Source organism: Carettochelys insculpta, chromosome 12 (assembly GCF_033958435.1).
Source record: "Carettochelys insculpta isolate YL-2023 chromosome 12, ASM3395843v1, whole genome shotgun sequence".
NCBI classification, from domain to species: domain Eukaryota; kingdom Metazoa; phylum Chordata; order Testudines; family Carettochelyidae; genus Carettochelys; species Carettochelys insculpta.
In genome coordinates, this window is record NC_134148.1 from 46,734,346 (window position 1) to 46,755,644 (window position 21,299).

At 43.3% G+C, this 21,299-nt stretch overlaps 1 protein-coding gene across 2 annotated transcripts in view; it reads right to left on the reverse strand.

Annotated features, from left to right (window-relative positions):
- The window catches only part of TUBGCP4 (tubulin gamma complex component 4), a 39,909-nt gene that overhangs the window by 2,098 nt on the left and 16,512 nt on the right, over positions 1 to 21,299 (reverse strand). For both annotated transcript variants that reach the window (XM_075006734.1, XM_075006736.1), the window contains 9 exons: positions 19,374 to 19,539; positions 17,223 to 17,347; positions 16,112 to 16,162; positions 13,168 to 13,273; positions 12,340 to 12,447; positions 11,890 to 12,028; positions 10,392 to 10,569; positions 8,831 to 8,965; positions 295 to 411 (listed from right to left, as the gene is read on the reverse strand). In XM_075006734.1, coding sequence (XP_074862835.1) covers positions 295 to 411; positions 8,831 to 8,965; positions 10,392 to 10,569; positions 11,890 to 12,028; positions 12,340 to 12,447; positions 13,168 to 13,273; positions 16,112 to 16,162; positions 17,223 to 17,347; positions 19,374 to 19,539 — 1,125 coding nt within the window. The remainder of the gene's footprint in view (positions 1 to 294; positions 412 to 8,830; positions 8,966 to 10,391; positions 10,570 to 11,889; positions 12,029 to 12,339; positions 12,448 to 13,167; positions 13,274 to 16,111; positions 16,163 to 17,222; positions 17,348 to 19,373; positions 19,540 to 21,299) is intronic.

The following is a 21,299-nucleotide window of genomic DNA, read 5'->3' on the forward strand; positions in this document are numbered from 1 at the left end:
CAAGGAGTAGGGCCCAGATAATACTTTTCCTATACAAGACTTGTCCCAATTTAACTAAAACTTATTTTAATTTCAGATTAGCTTAAAACAAATTCCTGATTGACATAGGGAGGCTCTCTTAACCCTTAATAAGTGCCCACACAGGTGTCTGCACTGGTTTTACTAAATTAATTTTAAAAAAAATGCACCTGTCATGTAATCAAACCTAAGGGCAAAATAAGCTCTGTGTATTAGTCATGTCCAGGTGTACACACAGCAGGAAGGAGGAGAGGATTTGTATTGAAAAAGACTCACCTTTACCAGGATGCTGAGTTGTGCAGCTCCACGCTCATCCAATGGACCTAAATTCTGACTGACCAGCGAACAGAAGCTGTGACAGAGATCCAGGATTTCATTCAAACAATGGAAAACCTGCAGAGAGTAAGTCATAAGAAAGAAAATTAAAATTTGATACCAGAAACCAAGCAAATGAGAAGGCAATTTCCTGTATTGGTTCATTGGGTCTTGCTTGATCTGATCATTGAAAAACAGCAGAAGTATCCTACGAAGGCATAGTGCTGCCCTCCCTCCCCAGAAAACTCACCCCTTCCTTAATGCCATGGAGAGGCAGCCAGCTACTTCTGCATATAAAATAACTACTTTTAAAATTAGGGTACCTCATACCTGTAACAAGAAATAATTTGAATCAAGTGCTTCTTATTTAGAAGGCTGATAATCTAAAAAAAATATCACACTAATAAGGTTGAAGGGATTCAGCTGAAATGTAACTTAACAGTTGAGTTTTTGTATAAATGAGATGTGCTGCCACAATTTAAAAATGAGTGAAAACAGGTAAAACATTCTGCTGCCAGTGTCTGAAACAGAATGTAGCAGTAAGAGCCTGAAAAATTATCATCCAAAGAGAAAAAACAGCATAAATAGGGACACTGACTTTTAAAATTCACTTTTAACAATCTATTTGGGACTCTAGTGAATGTGTCCAATATAAGATGATACTATGTCTTTAACAGAACAATACTGGGGGCTCTGTAAGATTCCTTCCTGAGTCAGCTAACCAGGGCTAATGACCTGAAAAGGAGACAAATGGAGACTAGAAACTTAGACATGAAGAAGCAAAATGGGATTCAGCTCAGAAAAAAGGTACTGTTTTTTCAAAACTCATTCTCAACTTCCTGTCTTTAGATCCAGGCTGGTACTTTTCTAGGAAACTTGCTTTAGTGAAACAAGTTAGAAGGCTCAATGAAGGGATAAGATGGGTGCATGTTTGTGACCTGGTGCCAGGGTAGATGATCTAATGGTCCCCGATGGCCTTAAATGCTGTGGTTGGGGGATGGGACGTGGCAAAAAAAAAACAAAAAAAAAACAGTTAATACCTCAACAGAAAAAACACTCAAACCCAGATACTCAAAGCAAGGGATAAAAATAGAATATTTTAGTATAAATGTGTGAAATAGAACATGGCAGTAAATAGGCCATTGCAATTTTGGGCTACAAGGAAGTGACAGGTTCTAAATCGTGAGGTGCCAGTTTCTCTGTGTGAGGTTTAGGATAATCTCATCTGGGATACGTAACATCTTATGTTTCAGTATTTCCTGAGTAGAAGGAAAGTGGGGTCCTATCATCATAGATGCTTATAACTGGATATACAAAGTGATAGAAAATGTACTTGTGCTGCTTGTGGGAATGGCCTAATGTTTTAATGACTGGCCCTGTTTTTTGAGGTCCCTCGCTGTGAGTAGGTGATCTGTTAAGTTTAGACAGACAGACAGACATGAGATAAACATTGAGGCAATGAACTGGAGGGGTAGCATTTAGACTGGCTGGTGGATAGATAACTTGACTGGACCAACTGAGCACTCACTTGGTATAAAATCAAGATGTTGAGAACAAAGGTATTCAATGTAGTATTCAACAATCAGGTATCCACACAAGACCCCACAGAACGAGGCTTTACTTGTACTAGACAAGAAATTTATAAAACACACTTCCACTTCCTACGAAAGAGAATACATTTTCTAAACTACTTCATACCTCAGGATCCTACAATGACGACAGCTCCACTAACAATATTGTTAACCTTTCCAGCTACCAACTCAGCCCAGAAGTCGTCTCTCTCTTATCCCGGGGTCTTTCCTTCTGCCCCACTTCCTGCATGAACGTAATTCTCCCAACACAACTATGAACAACAGTCTGACTCACTCGACCCCTCCCACCAACACCAAAAGAAGAACTCTATATGGACTTCCCATGACGGCAGTAGTGGAAGTCTGGATTTCTATGTACAATGGTTCCGCAACCGTGCTCAGACTGACATTATACGCAAACAATGCCAAATGAAACACAATCTCAACTATGCTGAATGTTATGCTGTCCAGAGTCTCAAAAATAACCCAGACATTATAATCAAACCAGCTGACAAAGGGGGTGCTGTTGTCATCATGAATAGGTCAGACTAAACAGGAGGCAGACACACAACTCTCCAACACCACATTTTACAGACCTCTCCTCTGATCCCATTTTGGAATTCCAAAAGAAATTACAACAACTACTTAAGGAACTCCCTGCTGCTAGTGGGGACCTTATTAACTCAGACACACCATCTGAGCCACATCCTGGATTATTCTATTTACTTCCCAAAAATCCACAAACCTGAGAACCCTGGACGACCTATCATCTTGGGTACTGGCACCCTTACCACCGGACTATCCAGTTACATGGACTCACTCCTCAAACCCTATGCCACCAATACTCCCAGCTATCTCTGAGATACCACTGACTTCCTAAGGAAATTACAAAACATCGGAAAAGTACCTGACAACATCATCCTTGCCACCATGGATGTAGAGGATCTGTACACTAATATTCCACACGAAGATGGATTACAGGCAATCAGGAATACCATCCCTGATGTCACCACAGCCAGTCTGGTGTCTGACCGCTGTAACTTTGTTCTCACCCACGATTATTTCCAATTTGGGGACAACTTCTACCTCCAGATTAATGGAACTGCTATGGGCACCTGCATGACCCCACAATATGCTAATATATTTATGGCGGACCTGGAACAACGATTCCTCAGCTCTTGTCCCCTATTACCCCTCCTCTGCTTAAGACACATTGATGACATCTTTATGATTTGGACCCATGGTATAGAGTCTCTAGAAGAATTCCACAGGGACTTTAACAATCTGCACCCCACCATCAACTTATGCCTCGATTACTCCACACAAGAGATACATTTCCTGGACACTACAGTACAAATCAAGGATGGCCTAATAAGTACCACACTCTACAAACAATGGATCTAGTTATGTGTGCAGGATGGAAGCTAGAAGCGTGTATGTAAGTATAGCGATCAGTGGGTTTCTGGTAGTCAAGCCCTTAGGTACAATCGCATTTGCTCTGATCCTACTGACAGAGACCAAAAACTACAAGATCTTTACCAAATATTATAAATCCGAATTACCAACCAGGAGAAATAAAAAAAACAAATAGACAGGGCCAGACGAATACCCAGAGACCAGCTACTCCACGATAGGCCCCAAAAAGCCAAGAACAGAACACCACTGGTCATTACCTACAGCCCCCAACTCAAACCACTGCAACAAATTATTAAAGACCTACAACCTATCCTTAATCAGGATGCCACACTCCAGAAGGCCATAGGCGACAGCCCTGTTCTCTCCTACAGACACGCCCCCCCCCCCCCAACCTTATGAGGATTCTCACCAACAGCCACAGTCTATACCGCAGGAACACCAGTCCTGGGACTTTTCCTTGCAACAAAGCCCACTGCCAGCTTTGTCCACATATATATTCCAGAGATACCATTACTGGACCTAACCAGGTTAGTCGCAGAATCATGGGCACATTCTCATGTTCCTCAATTAACATCATATATGCCATTGTGTGCCAACAATGCCCAGATGCTTTGTATATTGAACATACTTCAAACTCTCTCAGACAAAGAGTTAATGGGCACAAAACAGACATCAAAAACACTCCTGATCCACAAGCCAGTTAGTCTACATTTTAATGGAGTGGGCCATTCTATTAATGACTTAAGAGTCTGCATCTTACTGAAGAAGAATTTTCACACTGCTTTGGAAAGAGAGACTGCTGAACTCTTCCATATTCAAATTCGACACATTAACACATGGTTTGAACCGGGATGCAAAATTTTCTGGGATACTATAAGGGCTCTTTTGCATACCTGACAATCTAATTCTTGACTCCTTGACCCTACCCCCCCTGCCCCTCTGCTCTCTAATTTGCTCACCTTGATCATTTTTTTCCCGATGTGTCAACCTTGATTACTACTGTTTTTGGTTCTCCGTGCCTTAAATATTGAGTCTGTTCTGGTATGGCTATGGTCTGAAGAAGTGGGTCTGTCCCACAAAAGCTCACCTAATAAATTATTTTGTTAGTCTTTAAAGTGCTACTTTACTGCTTTTTTGGTTTGATAGTATATAGACTAGCACGGCTTTCTCTCTGTTACTAATGTAGTACAGATATGAAGAAAAGAATGGTGTATAGGGGAATTACACAATGCTGGCAGCCTGGGTAATAACAGAGGAATTGGGATGATTCATTTCAGAACATATTAGACCTGCCTGATATTATGGAAACAGTGAAAGAACGGCACAATGAAAATGTGAATGTCACCAGTTGTAACCTATTTAGGAACTAGTGTAGTCGAGGGGCCGGAGAAAAGGGCACGCTGTCAGAAAATGGTGAACAGTTAAGAGAGAGGTAGCCATGTTACTCACTATCTTCACAAAACAATGCAGTCATGTAGCATTTTAAAAACTAACAAAATTTGTTATTAGGTGATGAGCTTTTGTGGGGCAGCCTCTGTTCTTCAGTTCTGGAAACACCTGTTTCCAAGTTACTGATGACTCTGAAGCAAATGATATTGAATGCTGACATATAAAAGCACAGAAAAGACAAAAGATATCATACTTCTCCTATATAAAACTATGGTACGCCCACATCTCGAGTACTGCGTGCAGATGTGGTCTCCTCACCTCAAAAAAGATATATTGGCATTAGAAAAAGTTCAGAAAAGGGCGACTAAGATGATTAGGGGCTTGGAAAGGGTCCCATATGGGGAGAGGCTAGAGAGACTGGGACTTTTCAGTTTGGAAAAAAGGCGATTGAGGGGTGATATGATAGAGGTATATAAAATCATGAATGGTGTGGAGAAAGTGAATATAGAAAAATTATTTACCTTTTCCCATAATACAAGAACTAGGGGACACCAAATGAAATTGATGGGTAGTAGGTTCAAAACTAATAAAAGGAAATTTTTCTTCACACAGCGCACAGTCAACCTGTGGAACTCCTTGCCTGAGGAGGCTGTGAAGGCCAGGACTCTATTAGGGTTTAAAAAAGAGCTTGATAAATTTTTGCAGGTTAGGTCCATAAATGGCTATTAGCCAGGGATAAAGTATGGTGCCCTAGCCTTCATAACAAGGGCAGGAGATGGATGGCAGGAGATAAATCACTTGATCATTGTCTTCTGTTCTCCTTCTCTGGGGCACCTGGCATTGGCCACCGTCGGCAGATGGGATGCTGGGCTTGATGGACCTTTGGTCTGACCCAGTATGGCCATTCTTATGTTCTTATGTTAGAAAAGAATATTAATTGATATCTTCTGCAGATCACCACATTATATTGAAGGAGCAGGATGACCCTAGTTGCATTATCCTGGGATGACTTCAACCTGAACATCATAGAAGAAGTTTCATGCTACCAGTATTAATAATCCTGAAACTTCTAAGTGACCATTTCCTAGCTCATACAATGATGAATCCAACACTGAACCCAAAATAATGGGTATGCTAAAGACAACTATTTACAACTTATTTTCACAGAAAGCTAGGGAACTGTGGCATAGCAACAGGTACTCATCCACACAATAGGAACAGCCCCACAGGCAGTGAGAAAAGAACTAAGAGTGTGGTGGGTCAGCTGGGTCACATGTAGGCTTTGAGTAGGCACTACTCCATTGTTTTGGGTTCAGTTAGTGTTAGGTCGTCGTGGAACAGGGAAAGTCTCTCTCCTTCTCCTGCTGTTTCCCCTCTGGGGGTTAAGGGAATGAAGAAAATCCCAGGACTTGAAGCGATGCTGTGACTGCTTAAAGTCCATGCCAACAAGCGACCCTCATGAGCTTCACCCAAGCAAGGAAGGCAGGAGTCAAACAGATAAGTGCCATATCTGCAGGGGTTTCAAGCACCAAATTCATAAGGAGTGTGACTTTCGGTTCTGGCAGCAGCTCATGGTGTCAGCACTTCAACCACAGCAGCAAGGCTCTGCATGTCTAACTTTGGTGTGCAGCACACAGTCTTTGCTCTGGGCTCAGTGCCAAGGAGGTGCTCAACTCGCCCAAAATCTCTGGTGTGCTCTGCACTCATTCTCAGGTGTGCGCCTTCAAGATGCCCAGATTGTCAACACCATCATCAGCACAGAAGATCCCAGACACTCTGGTGGTCCATGATCCTAATGTCCCTGTGTCACACGCACCAAGTTCTATCCTCCTGGACTTGACGAGATAATCCGGCGTCAGTCAGTTCTTCATCAATGCCTGATATGTACCTGGTGGTGTGGAGACTCAGAGATGAGCCCTCGTATGTACTAAGGCCCTCTGCCCCTCGGCAAGTATCCATGTGTAAGCCTGAGCTTCTGACTGCCTATCCAGGTGCCATTTCCTGCTCTAAGTTCCAGCACAGCCATCCAAGGCATCACCAATCTAACTCACAAAGCCGGTCGCGCTCGCATCCTCCACCATCCCACTCAACATCAGCTCATTCACAATCCACAGCCTCTGCTGTGGGTGTATCCAACTCTGGCTCTTCAGCCCGTTCTGCCTCCTGCACTGATGCTCATCAGCATGTCTTGCCAGTCCTGATGCTGTCTCCTCGATGCTCCTCTTCGGGCTCCAGAATTTGTTCATCTCAGCCTCGTCCTACAGCTGCTCAGCACATGCCTTGACTCCTTTCCCAATCTGGGCCTCCATCCCATTCCGCACTCTGGTCTGGCTCCCCTCATCAAGAACACTGCAAGTTGGGCTCTCAGTGTCTGCACTCTGCGGTGTTCAAGGGTCCAACACCTCAGTCTTCTCACTCCTTACGCAAATCTCACTCTCAACATAGGTCTCCATCTCGACACTGGTCCAGTTCCTGATGCTGCTTTTGCTCTTGACCCCAGTCTCCTTCCCATCAATGGTCCCACTCTTGATGCCGTTCCCTTTCTTCACACTGCAATAGTTCTCAGCGTCCATCTGGGCACCACTCTCACTCATGGCATCAGTTGACTTCTCTTCCTGTCTCGTTGTGGTGCTGCTCTGCTGCACAACATTCTCCTTAGCACTGGTCCAGTTCTCAGCACCCTTCGCCCCGGCACCGGTCCCACTCTCCTACCTGCTCTTGCTCACCTTGTCAATCCTACAAGACTACGCGCACTAAGCCAGACGTTGGCTCCTCTTCTCCCATGGCTCCTGTGGGAACAGCTCCTCTTTGGCTTTCCCGTTCAGCCTCTTCTGACTCATTCCATGGCTTCATGGTGTTGGACCCTCATGGCCTGGAACAGTACTCTACTGCTTCCCAGTGGCCTGTCAGGGCACACTCTGAGTGAGTGCAGGCCTCTTCAACCACGTTCCTGGCATAAGTGCCTCTACATGTGTCATGCTGCTATAGGGTCCTCTGTGCACACCTTCACGTCTCACTGCTATCATGAATCAATCTAGATAAGACGCAGCCTTCAGGACTGCTGTCCTTGGGTCAGTCATGTGTTGATTCAGACCCCTCCTCTTGGTTTGGCTTGGCAGTCACCTAACTTGACTAGATATGAGCAAGCAATCAAAGAAAAAATGGATTACTCACTGTTGTAACTCTTGTTCTTCAAGATGTGTCGCTCATACCTATTCGAAACTCACCCTTTTGCCCAAGTGTCAGCGGACAACAAGAAAGGAATAATAATTGAGCAGATGTGTTTCCAGTGAAGCTATGCAGGAATTAGTTCTTAGCCGTACCTTCTTTAAACAACTGTGTAAGTGACCATCCTAAAAGAAGAACTGTTTTGGTGGCTGATAAAGGAGGGGATACATGGTAAATAAGGTAGAGGACAGATCACTGACAGAGTGACTTAATTTCATCAAGCTCGTAGGAGAGCAAATAACAAGCATTTCAATATTGTGAAATGCAAATGTATATACCTAGGAACAATGAACACAGGCCACAATTCCACAATGGGAGGCTCTTCCCTGGGAAGCTGTGATTCTGAAAAAGATTTAGCCAGGGGTTCATACTGGACAAGCAGATGAACATGTGCTCTCTCTGCAGTACTGGCCAGTTCAGCTAATGAAATTACTGAATGAATAAAGGAGGAACTATTGAGTAAAGGTAAAGTGGTGATGACCCCTCTTGTTTGGCACTGATGCAGCTGCTGCTCGAATACTGTGGCAAGTTCTAGAGTCTACAATGCAGGGTTCAGAGACAAACTTTAAAGGAGTGAGAAATATACCTTACAGTGGAAGACTGAATGAGCTCAATCTATTTAGCTCCTCAAATAGGTTATGGAGAGAACTGTTTGCAGTCAGTACTGTAGTGGATTTTGTCACTGACATTTTTTAAACCAAAATTGGATTTTTGTTTTTAAAGGAAAGGTTTTAAATAGGAACTATTTATGCAGGTGGTCACAAATGATCACAGTGGTCCCTTCTAACATATGAATATGGAAGATGTTATTGGTATGTCACATCCATTTGCAATGGAATAAAAGCCCACTGGGGTACCTCGAAGAAAAGAATCAGGGAGCAAAAACGACTTACGGGTTTCAGCAGGATGAAGGATTGAGCCAGCAGATTACTTAAGAAGTGATCGTGAGCCAATCGGATGCTCTCAAAATCCCGAGTTGAATTTATCTGCAGCAGAAGCTGTGAAAACTGAGACTCCAGCACATCCACCTGATAGGCAGATACAGAAATTCCATTAGTATCAGTCTACCTTACTGCTGGGAGCAATTCCATGACTGCCTAGCCTCCTCAACGTGACTGGAAAAAAAGAGGTAGAGAAACCCAAGGAGTACTCTATCCCAGATGAGTCTGAACCTTCTCTAGGGTCTGATTTACTGGTAGAGCTTATCAGAGATTGGCTGTTTTCTGCCCTCCCCCTCATTCCCCTGCCCTGAAATTTCACAACTTTTAAATTCTGTTAAATATTTAATTTAAGAAAATCTCACCCACTGTTTTCCTACTGGGAAATCATGAAATACTGGCTTCTAATGAAGAATTAGCAAGTTAAATTTTTGCACTTTGAAAACTGCAGTTTCAAACTCAGATGCTTAAGCAGTGGTTTTCAACCTTTTATCCTTTGCAGAGCCCTAAAATATTTCAAAGGGAGGTGCAGCCCCTTTTGGAACATAGTCTGACAACCACCAAAAGGTTCACAGACAACAGGCAGACAACCACTAGTCTATGGTAACAACAATCTTCTGCTTTCTCCTTAGATAGTCTCTGGATCCCCTGAGGTCCATGGAGCACATGTTAACAGCCACTGGTTAATTCAGAATACTGCTGACTGTGAAGGAGAGAAAGGTAGGATGCTGTCAATTACCGCCTTAGCTGGCTATTAACACTAGGCATCGCTGGAAATCTGCAACTCCTGCATAACATTCTGTTATTACCCTACAGCTACGTCTACACTAGCCAAAAACTTCGAAATGGCCATGCAAATGGCCATTTTGAAGTTTACTAATGAAGTGCTGAAATACATATTCAGCACCTCATTAGCATGCGGGAAGCCACGGAACTTTGAAATTGATGTGGCTCGCCGCCGCGCGGCTCATCCAGACAGGGCTCCTTTTCGAAAGGACCCCAGCTACTTCGAAGTCCCCTTATTCCCATCTGCTCATAGGAATAAGGGGATTTCGAAGTTGCCAGGGTCCTTTTGAAAAGGAGCCCCGTGTGGACAACCCGCATCAATTTCGAAGTGCCGCAGCCACCTGCACGCTAATAAGGCAGTGAATATGTATTTCAGTGCTTCATTAGTAAACTTCGAAATGGCCATTTCCATGGCCATTTTGAAGGTTTTAGCTAGTGTAGACATGGCCAACATGTTCATGAGACCACAATCTTTAAGATGGTCACTGGTCCTTCATCTCAGCAGTTCTGCTCCAGCATCAGTCCAGGAACTAACAGTTCTTGCTTTGCACTTTTCAGTTCTTTTTCCTCCCCATCCTATCTACAGGCAAACTGCCCAGGAAAAGATACTATGTGGCATAATCTAAGTCTTACTGTAGAGGACTTTGATGCCTGCTCAGTGCCTCCCTCCATTTCTCAATTCCTGTTTATCTGCCTAAATGGTACGCCACATCCTCTTCTGTACACTAACCTGTAAATAGTATTGAAGATTATCCACAAGGAAGGCCATGTGATCCCTCAGACGCCACTTGATGGCATCAGTTCTATTTGACTTCAGGTGCTTTCGCTGCATCTGGAGAGCCCAGCAGTGTTGCAGTTCAGCTTGGACTCGCCGCACACTCAACAGATATTTGAATACAACATTGTATCTGCAGCCAAGACAAATATTAACCATTCAAGGCATAGGCTTTCTTGGAGCCCAAGTCCCATACCAGACAAGGCTTGTGCAACATGGAGACAAAGCAGGAGAGCTCAACAGCAACATGCAGAGCAAGCAGGGTCATGGCCCATCCCTGTAAACAGAAATGCTTTTTGTCCTTAACAGTGACCTCATGGTGTATCTAAGAATAAAAAAAGAAATCAGGTATAGTGAGGATACAAACATGAAATGCAAGTATTAATGTGGGCCACCTGCCCTGAGGCCAGCAAGATGTACAGCTTAGTCAAACAATACATGAGGCTTAAAAATAGGCTGACATGAGCAGCTAAATGATGAGTGACCCTGTGTCACAAGATGAAGCAATTGCAGGAAAGAAGTGTTAACCACTGATGTTTAGGAAACAGATATTGCAATTTACCAGTTAAAGGAGCTTACACTATTTTGGGCATTTTTGAAGACACAGGATGTCAGTAAAATGATAACCATAAGTTGTTATAGTAATTGAGTAATGTAAATGTTAATGAATATAAAGAGCACTAACAAGTTAGACTATAGAAAACAGGGCAGCTCAAATTTAGAGGCACGTGGAAACAAAAAGCAGCTGAAGCCTTCATAAATATGTATGAACCTGAGCAGACTTTAGTGATGCACATTATAAAAGTATCTCAACCTGTGTGCAAGATGAAACAATGCTATCCACACTTTGGGGGTGGAAAATTACAATGAAGATGAGGAAAAAATCATAAGTGATGCTCAAGGGCTCCCTAGCAGTGAGCTCAAATATCAGTTACAAGGCTAAAAAAAATTTACCACTTTATCACAAATCCTCTAAGCAGCTAACCACTCCCACAAACACTGAATTATAGCAGCAGATAAACTGCAATAGTTTCTCATGTGCACCTCAGGTCTCTCACAGTGATACTGGGGATAACCTTCCTCAGGCTGTACCTCTCTTGAGACTGAACCCATATCTACTATTGGGATCTAAGAGATTAATCAATACACTAAACAGGTGACACTAGTTTTCTGTTAGTGCTCAGCAAGAGTTTTACCACAAGGAGGAAGGCTACATAGACAGATGTTTGAGGGAGAACAAAATCTAGCAGTACCTTACCACATTTTGCCATGACATCAGCATCAAGTGACCACAATATAAGTAAGGTGTACAGATTGATTTGGAGAGCAGAAAAGCAGTGAAGCTCTTTCCCCTTCATTCAGTGTGAAGCGTAAAAAAAAAAAAAAATCACTACATGCCTGAAACTTCAGAGGCAGTGTTCCTACAGTGAACAGACAAGGAGCTAGTACTCACTTCTCCAGGACAGCAGGAGTGAAGAGGATGTGCAGTGGCCACTGCACTTTATAAGAGAGTCCCAGAGCTGCCCAACCAGATGTAGGAGCTTCACGAGGAGATAACTCTCGGGAAGACCCTTCTCGAGCCTGGGAAGCATCTGGAAAACAATGGAATTAATGAACTTTTAACCCATGTGTCACTTCTTAGTTGGGGGAGACAAACCTAGTAAGAAACAAAAGAGGGAAGGGTTGAATGAGGAGAGGCAGTAGTGGGGTCTCCAAAAATACAGTGTGGTATGGGAAAAGGAGGAGGAAACTGCTGAGTCATAAAGGCCAGAGCGGAGAAAGGGTGTACACAATGTTTATATTTCTCAATCTCAAAAATGTGCAGCACGAATGGAGAAACTGAAGCCAGACAGCATTACTATTCCCTCCCGCACCCAAGAAGCAAGCAGACTCAAGTCAATACCTTTATGCTCCTTTCCATGGTACTCAATCATAAGGTGGAGCAAAGGAAGGAGGTTATCATCATCTAGCAACACCTTGTGAGCAGACTGTTGGAATGCAACATTGACATCTGATTGGGGAAGAGAGTGAATGTTAACAAGAGCATTAACATGCAACTGACAGCCATCACAAAGTTCCTACAGGGCCAGAGGCAGAGAATTCTATTCTGTCCTTAGTAGCTCATGCTGGCAGTCAAAGACAGTGTTCTGAATTGCCACTAGTTCCCATGTCACTCAGTGATTTACTGCTTCAGCTTTGGAACGCTGACCTGTCTTCTTACACGGGATACCTAACATAGTCAAGAAGGGATGGCCATACACAGTTTGTACGACATTCCAGTTCAGCAACTCACATTTCATCAGTTCTGAAAAGTGCTTCCTTATGCCAAGAAAGCAGCTTTTTCTTTCCCAGGGCAATATTCCAAATCTATGCTCACATTTACAAACTAAATTTACCAAATTACTCAGCAATTGTTTGGTGAATGATAAATATAAAGAGAGGAGAATGCCCTTTTAGATACCATTTAGTTAATCTTGCTCCTTAGACCATGCAGAATTGTTCTCTTCAGCAACTGTCACCTACATCTCCTTAGCTTTCATGTCATGGAGATTAGCCCACAGTAATGTTAAGATGTCTGCATGCTGCAGTGCAAAATTAGAAGATCTTCCTTGATGACTGTTCAAGAAATTGAATGAGTCTCCCTTTGCTGCCATGTGCAAGAGGGCTTGCTGTCATCTTGCCACACTAGGCAGAGCAGGCAAGTCTTGGCAGCTGAATAATGAGTACTCACCATGTTCAGTTACAGCTGTAGGCGGTGTTTTTAACATGTGCTGTGCAGTGTCTATGAAGGCCTGGAACAATTCTCCTCTTCCCAGAAGATAAAAATCCTTAATAATCTGTAAACATTTAAATGCAGAATTCTAAAGAACTGAACAGAAAGTATAAAACCCCACTTCCCCTTCCTGGTTTATAATGTCTGATTTTGTTACTGGACAGCCTGTGGTTTGTATCATTCTAAAGAGCAACTAAACTGTGCAACTTGCATCTCAACAGCAGGATTTCTAGGTTTGGGAAGAGTCCATGTTACACCATGATGGTCTGTGGTGCCTTGCCATCTCTCCAAAATACCGACCACAACACAACACACCCCTCTGGGTGAATTGCACAGAAAGACTGATATGGAAACCAGACAAATATGATCTTGATGCAATTATTATAAGGTGAGCACACAGCTAGTTGAAAGCCCATACTCAAAAGCAGTTAGCAATGTTTTGCTGTCAAACTGAGAGGACATATATATAGGTACTCCACAGGATTCAGTCCTGGCTCTGGCACTATTCAATATTTTCATTAATGACTTGGGTAATGAACTGGAGAGTGTGGTTATAAAACCTAAAACACTTAGGAAGACAAGATTAGAATCCCAAACAACCATTGATAAATTACAGAATTTATCTAAAAATTAACAAAATGAAATTCAACAGATACTAGTGAAACTAGGAAAAGTTGAACACGCAACTATGAAATTGGAAATAAATGTCTTAGTCATAGTACAGACAAAAAGAAACTGGGGTTATAGTGGATCACAAACTGAATAGAATCAACAATGTGATGTAGTTGTAAAAAAAAATATTCCGGGGCATGCAAACAAGAGTTTTGAATAGTAACAGAGTCTACATTCTATGTTAGTCTACATTCTAGTCTAATGTTAGTCTATATTCTATCAAAACAAAAAGGCAGTCCAGTAGCACCTTAAAGACTTAAAAAAAATAATTATTTTGTTAGTCTACGGACTGCACCCACCCCACCCCCTTTTTTTTTTTTTTTTTTTTTTTTAAAAAAACAGGAATGTTGAGAGACATGGGAGATAACTGTCCTATCTTCCACCGTGTCCACTTGTGAGAGCCATACTTTAGGAAAAATGTGGAAAAACTGGAAAGAAACCAGTGGATAGCAATAAAAATGATTAAACATTTGGAAAACCTGATCTATAAGTAAAGTTAAAAATATTTAGTCTTGAGAAAAGAGGATTAGTTAGGGATGAGTGGAGACCATTTTCCCCCTGTAAGTTGTGTGGGAGAGATTCAAATGCCGCTCAGCTGATTAGCAGAGAGCCACAGTTAAGTTTTTGTTTTTACTGGTCGCGCACACGCCCTGATGCACATAAAATTTACTCTGCACATGGAGGGAAAAGATTAGAGGGAACAGCAGTGGAGACTCAATAAGCCTTCAAATATGAGGGGCTGTCTACAAAGAGGATGGTGATCTGTTCTTCATGTCGGTTGAAGGTAGACAAGAAGTAATGACGTTACTCTGAACCAAGTGACCTTTAGGTTAGATAGTAGTGTAGTGAGGTAGAGTGGCCCTCACTGACCTGGAAGAGCAATCATAGAATACTGGAACTAAACAGGACCTTGAGAGGCCATCAAGTCCAGCCCCCTGCCCTCATGGCAGGACCAAGTACTGTCTAGACCATCCCTGATAGACTATCTAACCCAGGCATCTCCAACCCGTGGCCCGCGGGCCGCATGCGGCCCTGGACAGCTAGTAATGTGGCCCCACAAGATCGTAAACTTTTAACATTATTATGTGATTTATATACATTAACTATACTATATATTTTATATGCGGCCCAAGACAATTCCTCTTCACTCAATGCGGCCCAGGCAAGCCAAAAGGTTGGACACCCATGATCTAACCTGTTCTTAAATACCTCCAGAGACGGAAATTCCACAACCTCCCTTGGCAATTTATTCCACTGTTTGACTACCCTGACAGTTAGGAACTTTTTCCTAATGTCCAACCTAAACCTCCCTTGCTGCAGTTTAAGCCCATTGCTTTTGCTTCTTCTATGCTCAGAGGCCAAGAAGAACAAGTTTTCTCCCTCCTTCTTATAACACCCTTTTAGATACCTGAAAACCGCTATCATGTCAACCCTCAATCTTCTTTTTTCCAATCTAAACAAGACCGATTATTTCAGTCTTTCTCCATAGGTCATGTTCCATAGACCTTTGACCATTCTTGTTGCTCTTTTCTGGACCCTTTCCCATTTCTCCACATCTTTCTTGAAATGTGGTGCCCATATCTGAAAACAATACTACAACTGAGGCCTAACCAATGCAGAGTAGAACAGAAGAATGACTTCGCATGTCTTGCTCACAACACACCTATTAATGCATTCCAGAATCACATTTCCCACACCTGCTTGTCACCTGTCCAGAAGACAGTGGGCAGGACAGGAGGAAGTATAAAAGCTGAACCTAGGAACTCTGAGGCCCAGCCACTGGAGGAGCCACATGCCAATCCTGAGCTCCCAGGCTGGGAGGCTGATACAGCCCTACAGGAAGTTGAAGACTGACCCAGACCACCAGATCTCAATGAAGAGGGAGGAACCTAATCTGCTGCCCAGTAAGGTATGCCCCGAGAGGAGTCTGGAAATGTCTCAGAGATATCTGAGTCAGCATGTTGTGGCCTGGAATGGTCTAGGTTTATTTAATCCTACTTTAGTGAAGAGGACTGAACTTGATGACTTTGAGGTCCCTCCTCAGCCCTACAGTTCTTTGATTCTATCCAAGACCCTTAAAGATCTTGCCATGCCACTCCCTTTTTGAAGCTACAGAAGATAATAATAGCTTTGCCCAATGGAGGCAAACAGAAAATGAGTGAGACCCTGGATGGGAAAGAACAAATTAAAAAACACCTCAATTTGAGATTCTGAGAGAAACAGTTGTTACCTTCAGCTGTCCTAGTAAATCTGATTCTTCTACCATCAGCTTCCAGAGGTGCTAAGGAGAAACCAGAATATGCTCAGGAAAACCTAGCACTTCAAACTCAGTACTCTTGAGTGGGGTCAGTCAATCAGAGCATTAGCTACCTTGCTCAGTATACCACAGAGATGAGCACCAGAGCAAAATAGGAAGAAGCAGTATCTGTTTGCTAGTAGCCTATGTTATTATTAACAACTCCTTTACCTCACACCAGCATGATTACCTCCAGCAGCAAACTGCACCAAAATCTCTTAAAGATCAATCTTATATACAAGTAGCTATAACAAACTAAAGGAGTCAAATTCTGCTACAAAGCCAATTCCATTACTCCTCCTAGGAAATGTTTTATTCCCACCCACTACCCTCAGGGGGATGGCTTAGGTAAATGGACAGGACTAGCATTATTCCTTGGAGGTTCCCATTGACTGGGGCTCTATTGAAAAGCTTTATAATTAACAGAAAAACTTCATTGAAGATGGTGCTTAGGATGTTTCGGACTGTAACTCTCCTTGAGCCCTTTTATCCAGCATGCTAGGGGACGGGTGGGTGCCAATAAGTTAAAAATGTATGTAACTAAAAAGGAAGGGTTTGGAATGAGGGGTTGAGTATGGGACAAATGTGTAGGAGAGGCACAGGCTCTAAGAAAGAGCTTGGGTCCAGCAGGGAGGTGGGATACACAAGAGCACGGTGATGGGTGCTCACCTCCTGCAGCTTCCTGTTCCTGGTACTTTTTGCAAAGGCACAGGCAGGCAGCTCGCATGCAAGCAGGTATGCTGCCTCCATCTACAGGTGCCACTTCCTGCAGCTCCCTTTGGTTGTGGTTCCCAGCCAATGGGCTGGGATCTGCGGAGTCAGCACTCAGGGATGGATGGAGACACCATGCCTGCACAGACTCCTGACTGCATCTCCACCAGCAACAGCAGCAGTGGAGAGCCACTTCTGGGAGCTGCCAGAGGTGAGAGCCTCCCCACCACCCTGCCCAATCCAGCATCTTAAGTTCTTGCTGCTCCTTACCTTCTCCCAGACCCAAACTGTGTCCCAGAACAGGCCCTGCAGTTGGACCCCAAAGTTGGATTACCTCAGCAACAGTACTCCGAATCCAGTCAACTACAGCCTCAAAGTCTACTAGACTAAAGAGTGGCTGCTGTTTAAGGCGGTGTAGCTCTGCAGCAAAAGTGTCTTCCTGGTTCTTCAAGATGGAACCTACACAGGAAAAAGAACAGCATCTAGACGGAGGTAAAACATTACAAAAAAGCAAGCTACTTTCCCTGTAAGCTACTAACAGGCTGTTCAGGTCTTTGCCCAGGAAGGGTGTGTATGTGGATCACTTGGGAACACAGTGTCAGCTCTTTATGCCCAAAGTCACTTACTTCTTGGACAACAATTCTTACCAGCCGCTTTAGGCCATCTGGTAAATGAAACATTTCCAGAGAGCCTATAGAGCTGCTTGCACAGTAGCGAAGAATGTGCGCCTCTGCAAACAATTATATTTCCTGCTACTTCTATCACAATCCAGGACTTGTATCAGACTTTTTGGCCAGCTACACTAAAACCAAGCCCCCTGGGTTTTTTAAACCAATCTTTACAGACTGTCAAATGGGGTTGAGGGAGAGCTGATATCTATGCTGTTCAATACCTTGCAGCTACCAGCCCCACTACACCTGATAGAGGATCAGGCTCTTAAATCCTGGACTCTCTGGTCCAGCAACATGCCTGGTCCAGCAGGATCATAGATGTTAATGTACTTGAGAGCCCTGGTGGCCAGGAGTGGGAACCAGCTGTGAGCCCCATGGCTGGAAGCCTGGTCTAGGCAGCAGGAGCTTGGGCAGTAAGCTGGCAAGGGCTATGAAGCCAGAGGGAGCAAGTCATCATGCGAGAGCCAACAACCTGCTGGAGGCCAGGAAGCCTCCAAGGAGTCGCAGCAGCCAGGAGCAGGGCTGTAAAGATACATGTGGCTGGGGAGCAGGAGACTAGGTGAGGCCAGGAAGCCAGAGGCGGCCAGTGGCCAGGAGCAGGCCAGTGCCCCAGAGTGAGACAGTCAGCAGGGGACTATTGACGTCCCTTGGTCCAGGACCACTAGGGTCCTAAGGGTGCCAAACACGGAAGATGCCACCTTTAGTGGCAGATACTCTTGTGCTGGCAAACCAGAATGTGAGTCAACTAATCCACTCGCTGTGGAGTGGTGCAGCTGGAGCAGAGTGGCATAAGCAGGGGCGATACCATAAAAGGGCATGGCAGTGTTCTTCCCTAACAATTGTCTGACAATTTTGCATATGGATAAGAGATTTTTCAATTCACTGCACAGGAATAATCATAACTCTTTTCAGTATAGATAATACATTAATTTGGGGTAAATTGGAGTGTGATCAGGATTTTTGATGGAAACACACATTTGAGAAGTAAATGGATAGGGACAAACTGCAAACTAACTTGGAGAGATCAGAGCAGAGGGAGAATGGAGATTTGGTGCTAAGGGTTATGAAGTCATTTGTCTAGTATGGGGGGGGTGGACACATGATCACTGCTGTCTTTGTACTGGAATCCATCCTGACTCCAAGGTGGGACAGCAGGACTTCCATCACATCTGAGTTAAGATGTGAATGGAGCTCTGTGGCAAATCTCAGAGAGGAAAGCATTCACTGTATAAGCTCTGAAAGCTTGCCTCATCTAGTAGAACAGGCTTTACACTCTAAGAAGCTGGGACAGAATTTATATCACTAACAATACTGGGTAGAGATAGTTGCTCTAAGCTTCTAGATATGCAACTTGTGCTATCCCACTTCTGCTGGAAAACTGAAAAACTGGAGATGTAGCGTAGGGGACCGGGGGAGATGGAATGCGGTCAGGATCTTTGCTGTGGATATAAACAAGCTTTTCTCTATGAAAAATTGACAGGTGGCTCAGTCAGACACACTTGAATACACACACTTAACTACTGTGATAACCACAACTTTAAAAGCTAAATGAGAGGGAGTACAAACTCCCATGGCTTCAAAGCATAGCTTGTAAGTCCCGAGAAAGTGCTGGTTCTTGTACTGAACATGGACCAACTATTTAAAACTTTTCCCAGCTGAATCCAGAGAAACCAAAAATCACAGTATTGAGAGATGTAGACTACAGCTCTTTGGAAAGTGGTCTCAAATGAAACAAAAATTAACAAGGACTGTGGGACAGCCAAGTTAAGGCAAAGACCCAAGTAAATAAGCCAGACAGGGCAGTGGTTTCCTACCTTTTCTGGTCAAGTTCACATTTTGATTCTCAAACATCTGTACTGACTCTCCCACAAAGAGGATCTTCTCAGCAACCCGCACAGGGATGTACGATGGTAACATCTCCACTCGCAGAGAAAACTGTTTCAGAGATGGCGCTAACATGTTCTCCTCCTCAATCAGCCGCTACCACAGATCCCAAGGAGATGAACAGGGAAGTAGCAGAAAACACAAGACCAGGCAGAAACAGCAGTTTAGAAAAACAGAAAGAAAGGTTCAGAGAAGGAAAGAGAGGAAAACCAATTAAACAAAATGGGTGAAAAATGCAAATCAGCTGTACATTAACCAGATACAGTTCAGTTTAACTGATTCCAGTGGTGTTTTAGCCATTTTCTAAACTATGCCAGCAGTCTCTCACCCCTTGAGCAATTTGCTTCCTGGATAGCTGCGTATGAAAATCTTTTTGAAAATAGCGCTGTATCAACTGATTCTCTCAAATAATATTGAGAATATAGTGAGAATTTCTATAAAGTAGAAGAATATAATTTTTTCTTAACACAAGCAATGCTTCTTTGTTCTTATGTTAATCTAAATATTTCATAACTCTCTAATCAGTGTTTCAACCTATTATCTTGGTACTGATGAGCAAGATTAATTGGTTCCTAATCCAAGGATCATCTAAGTACCATTTTTAAAGACTCAGTGTTACTCTCTGCTTCCCCAGTTTAATAGCTGGTTTCAGGAAGTATTTGCGCATTTTTGTTAACGGTTCAGCCATTCTTTTGAGTCATTCCCACACTCTTAGATGAAGACTGCTCAGTCCTAGTGACTTGTTCTTAATTTATCAGTTGACTCTAACACCTCCTTCCTCTGACACCTAAAGCTGAGGTTCCCTTACCTGTATCTAAACAAGTAGCCCTCAAGCAGAAATCTCCAGTGTCCTCTGTGGTGAAGAGAGGAAAACATATCAGTGTTTCACTGCAGTGTCTTTATTCTGCTTAACACCCCTTTCATCTCCTTGGCATTATGCAGACTTGCCAATTCTCTCAGACTATGTGTCTGATATACTGAGAGAACGACTTTATCTATCTGCCTTTAAAAATCCATCTTAGGCCCATCCGTCTGCATGTAAACTACACTTGGTATGTCTTCAAAACAAAAAGCAGTCAAGTAGCACTTTAAAGAGTAGCAAAATAGTTTATTAGATGAGCTTTCGTGGGACAGACCCATTCTTCAGACCATAGCCAGACCAGACCAGACTCAATATTTAAGACACAGAGAACCAAAAACAGTAAGCAAGGAGGACAAATCAGAAAAAGATAATCACGGTGAGCAAATCAGAGAGTGGAGGGGTTGGGGGGAAGGTCAAGAATTAGATTGAGCCAAGCATGCAGACGAGCCCCTATAGTGACTCAGAAAGTTCCCATCACGATTTAAACCATGTGTTATTTTTTTGTGCTGAATTTGAATACAGAAGCCAGCTCGGCTGCTTCTCTTTCCAGAACGGTGCGATAATTCCTCTTCAGTAACACACATACCTTTAGGTCATTGACAGAATGCCCCATTCCATTAAAACGTTGACTTGGTGTAGTCATTGGGTACAGTCATTGGGTGTAGTCATTGGGTTGACTTGGTGTCAACGTTTTAATGGAATGGGGCATTCTGTCAATGACCTAAAGGTATGTGTGTTATTGAAGAGGAATTATCGCACCGTTCTGGAAAGAGAAGCAGCCGAGCTGGCTTCTGTATTCAAATTCGGCACAAAAAAATAACACATGGTTTAAATCGTGATGGGAACTTTCTGAGTCACTATAGGGGCTCGTCTGCATGCTTGGCTCAATCTAATTCTTGACCTTCCCCCCCCACCCCTCCACGCTCTGATTTGCTCACCTTGATTATCTTTTTCTGATTTGTCCTCCTTGCTTACTGTTTTTGGTTCTCTGTGT